Source organism: Sinocyclocheilus anshuiensis, unplaced genomic scaffold (assembly GCF_001515605.1).
Source record: "Sinocyclocheilus anshuiensis isolate Anshui unplaced genomic scaffold, SAMN03320099.WGS_v1.1 scaffold491, whole genome shotgun sequence".
In the NCBI taxonomy this organism is placed as follows: domain Eukaryota; kingdom Metazoa; phylum Chordata; class Actinopteri; order Cypriniformes; family Cyprinidae; genus Sinocyclocheilus; species Sinocyclocheilus anshuiensis.
The window spans coordinates 337,671-341,625 of record NW_015551041.1 but is presented as its reverse complement, the minus strand read 5'-3'; the positions used below and the strand labels follow the sequence as shown (position 1 = coordinate 341,625).

The 3,955-nt window shown below is 37.1% G+C and overlaps 1 protein-coding gene across 1 annotated transcript in view; it reads left to right on the top strand.

The window, feature by feature from the left end:
* Positions 1 to 3,955, top strand: part of LOC107661496 (protein FAM19A5) — a gene marked incomplete at its 5' end in the record, with an annotated part of 22,390 nt that overhangs the window by 11,515 nt on the left and 6,920 nt on the right. Inside the window, one exon of the mRNA XM_016451109.1 lies at positions 1,435 to 1,562. Coding sequence (XP_016306595.1) covers positions 1,435 to 1,562 — 128 coding nt within the window. The remainder of the gene's footprint in view (positions 1 to 1,434; positions 1,563 to 3,955) is intronic.

Genomic DNA, 3,955 nt, shown 5'->3' with positions numbered 1-3,955 from the left:
TCTATCTATCTATCTATCTATCTATCTATCTATCTATCTGTCTGTCTGTCTGTCTGTCTGTCTGTCTATCTATCTATCTATCTATCTATCTATCTATCTATCTGTGGCACATAAGGTCGACACAACCTTCTTTTCAAACAATTTTAAGCATGCAGGCAGTTCAACTGTTGTTGTTTACTTTTTGGCAGGGGAAACCAACCAAGCCAACCAACCCACACCCAACTCTGAATTAATATTTAAAAAAATCTGAAAAACTACTTATAAGACTAGCGTTGAATAGCACGCTAATCTTAAAACATAGATAAGAGCACCAATGGCTGCAACCTACGGTTTTGTGAATCATGCCTACAGAATGAAGATGTACCGAATTTGCATGAAAGGCTCTTTTATTTGTCGTTATGGCCCAGGGCATAACAGTGAATACTAATGCTGGAGATTAGTAGCGGAAGCTAGTCCCTAGAGTAGACGCTGTGAGGGAAACATTCACTACATAACAAACTACTTTGAGTTTGGAAGGCATCTCTACAACTATTTTTTACCTTTAAGAATGTGCCTTTTCCTTTGGTGAGAATGTCATTTCGCCTCCATTTGTACCTACTTGTTCTCCAAACACTTTGTTAGCCTTCCTCCAAACGTACAAATGCTGCCACCCTGATATTTATGTACTTTTGCTTCCCTGGGTTATATTTCACTCTTATTATCATTTTCTCTACCTCACAAATGTACTCTTTTGTCTCTCTCTCGCTTTCATTTTCTCTCAGTTTCCCTCCCTCCCTTTTTTCCCTCTCTCTAAGGGCCAATTGGGGTGTCATGGTATGCAAATGAACATGTAAGGGTGCCCTAGTTATTATAAATAGACATTTATGTTTGATTAAGTGCAAAAACAATCTTACCTCAGGAAAAAATTCTCACTGTTGGACTTCAGCGATCTGTTTCAAAGAGAAAGGCTTAGGATATTAGGCCAAGTGCTGGAGCGCTTTTCTCTCATTGCTATTTGCCTTTGTTGCGTGAAATGTCCTGATTTTTACCATGTCTTGACCTCTTGAATTTTATGCATTTATGGGAATTCCTTTAAGACAAACTATGTTAGTCTATGTCATATGATGGTTTTATATTAACTAAACTTAACCTTCATGACATTAATACATAATGCTAAAATAATTTTTAGGTAAATTTCCTCTACTATGTAAAGTACTATTCTATCGCAATTCTTTTGCACATCAGGTGCATCAATGAAATCATCTTAAAACAGTTCTAGTCAATCCAGAGTAAAAAATTACTACACTATGATAAGCCCCACTCTATGTTTAATTTCATATTAAATAGCATGTTTCACAAATGAAATATATGGCCTTGTGGAAGTGAAGTAGGTTGGAACTGTCATTTCTTTTATTTAACTTCCTCTTCATATTAATTTTCCTCTTCTTTTAACAGTGCACATTGTCAGGAGCAGACAATGGTGTGAGATGATGCCTTGTTTGGATGACGAAGGCTGTGACCTATTGGTAAACAGAACGGGCTGGACGTGTGCACAGCCGGGAGGCCGAGTGAAAACAACCACGGTAAGTGTCACAAAACAAAACAACTTGGGACTTAGACTTGCTTGTCAAAAAGGCTGGTGTCATGAAAAATACCTCACTGGATCCCAATAATAATAAACGTATCTAAAAAGCCTATCTTTGAAGAATAGTAAATATCCCTGTATGTTTCACTTACAGAGAATATAGGTTTTTAAAATTTAATTAATAAAAAAAAAATTAAATTAAATAAATGCTTAAAAATGTAATTTTAATTTAATAAAACCGGAGATGCAATATCAAACAATGATAACCTGAAAGTGTATAGAAGTTTTTATGATTATGTGTAGTAAATTGTAAGGTATCCTAAAAAAAGTAATATATTTAAAATACATTTATTTCATACTAAGTATAGTTTAAATCTATTAACATATTTAATGACATATCACTTAAAGGGGTCATATGATGTTGCTAAAAAGAACATTATTTTGTGTATTTGGTGTAATGAAATGTGTTTATGCGGTTTAAGGTTCAAAAAACACATTATTTTCCACATACTGTACATTATTGTTTCTCCTCTATGCCCCGCCTTTCTGAAACGCGTCGATTTTTACAAAGCTCATCGGTCTGAAAAGCAAGGTATGCTGTGATTGGCCAGCTATCCAGTGCGTTATGATTGGCCGAATACCTCAAGCGTGTGACGGAAATGTTATGCCCCTACCATATTGTGATGATGCCCTGTCAGGCCGGAGCGATGATTCAAAAACATGAAAACCCATTATAAACGAGGCATTCGTTGCATCCAGTGGGGACATAATTATGGATTATAATGACTTATACTGTCTTTTTACGCGTTGCGTTGCATCGCGCCGCGTAAACATAAAACCATGTCTGCATTTGTGATCGGAGAAATGACAAACAACAAGTCCTACTCTACACTGCCCAAAAAACTCGCTTAGAGCTTGTAACACTCCAAAGAGAAAGGAAAAATTGAAATCGCATCATATGACCCCTTTAAGACTAAAATAATAATTAAACTTTATTCGGAGTACTACTTGTGCACAATGCACATTTCTTAATATTATGCCAAAAAAGTGTTTTTATGTCTCTATTGATGAGGATTGTATTATCTTCAAATAATATTGGACTTAATTCCAAGATATTTAGGGTGTATTCACACCTGTCTTGTTTGGTTCGATTGAATCGAACTCAAGTTCGTTTCCCCTCTTGGTGCGGATCTTTTGGGCAGGTGTGAATACATCAGTCGCACTCAGGTACGGACCAAACAACCATACCGAGACCCAACTGGTCTCGGTCCGCTTCCAAACAAACTCTGGTACGGTTCGTTTAAGGTGTGAACATGACCCGACCTCGATCTGACCCAATTGCAGAATTCACGCTCAGAAACAGACAGCTCACGCATATAGTGGTGTTGTTTGCATTTCAGTGGCTTAAATCACTTGTTTTTAAACTCCAATGCATAAAAACGTGTGCAAATGATGAGTTTTTGTGACCATGGTGCACAGCAACATGACACGAGTGCGCTAAATATAGGCTAAAGCTTGATGCAAAGCCCCAGCAAAAGTTAACATGAATGTGTCGGGGGGAAATAGTAAGGAGATATTTTAATTATTTATTAATAAACTAGTGTTCCCTTTCAGTCGGTCACTCCCGACGTCACGTCGGCTGACCGACGAAATTGGGATCTCGCTTAGAGAGACCAATCCACTTCGAGTGTAAACTAAACGACCGACGTGACGTCTCCGTTCCCTCCTTCAGGGAACGAGGGTTACATACGTAACCGAGACGTTTGTCTGAGTCAGAGTCAGTGTCGCAAAGATGAAGTTGACAATCCTGACCTGCCATCTCCTCATTGGATGCCAATTCAGAGAGAAATGCATCTTTACGGATTACATAATGAAAGAGTTTTTGTTTTGGATTTAAATTAATTCATTTTGTAGTCATTTAAAGCTTTCTATAGATATATTCATCATGTCTAAGGAAAATATTCGATGAGTTTCGGTTCATTTTTGTGAAGCGCTCCTGCTCAAGACAGAGACGGCAGAAAGCACATCCTAGCTGTTTTCTTTATTTTACAAAAGTACAACATTTTGTTGATATTGTGAGTGCACACAAATAAAAGCAGACCCTTTACAGTTCCGAATGATGTATTATTCTTAGCTTTATGAGCAAAAATTACGGCGTATTTTAAATTGTTTCCACTGATGTCCTTCACAGCGTGCTTCAGTTTCCACTCTTGGCACAAACGATTGGATATGCACCTAACAGCGCACATTTATGTAGTTTAAATGTTTAAACTAACATTGTGATATGCTTTAATGGTTGATTGCGATTTCACTTTTTTAACGTTAGTTAGTGTGTAATGTTGCTGTTTGAGCATAAATAATATCTGCAAAGTTACTAAGCTGAAAGTTCAA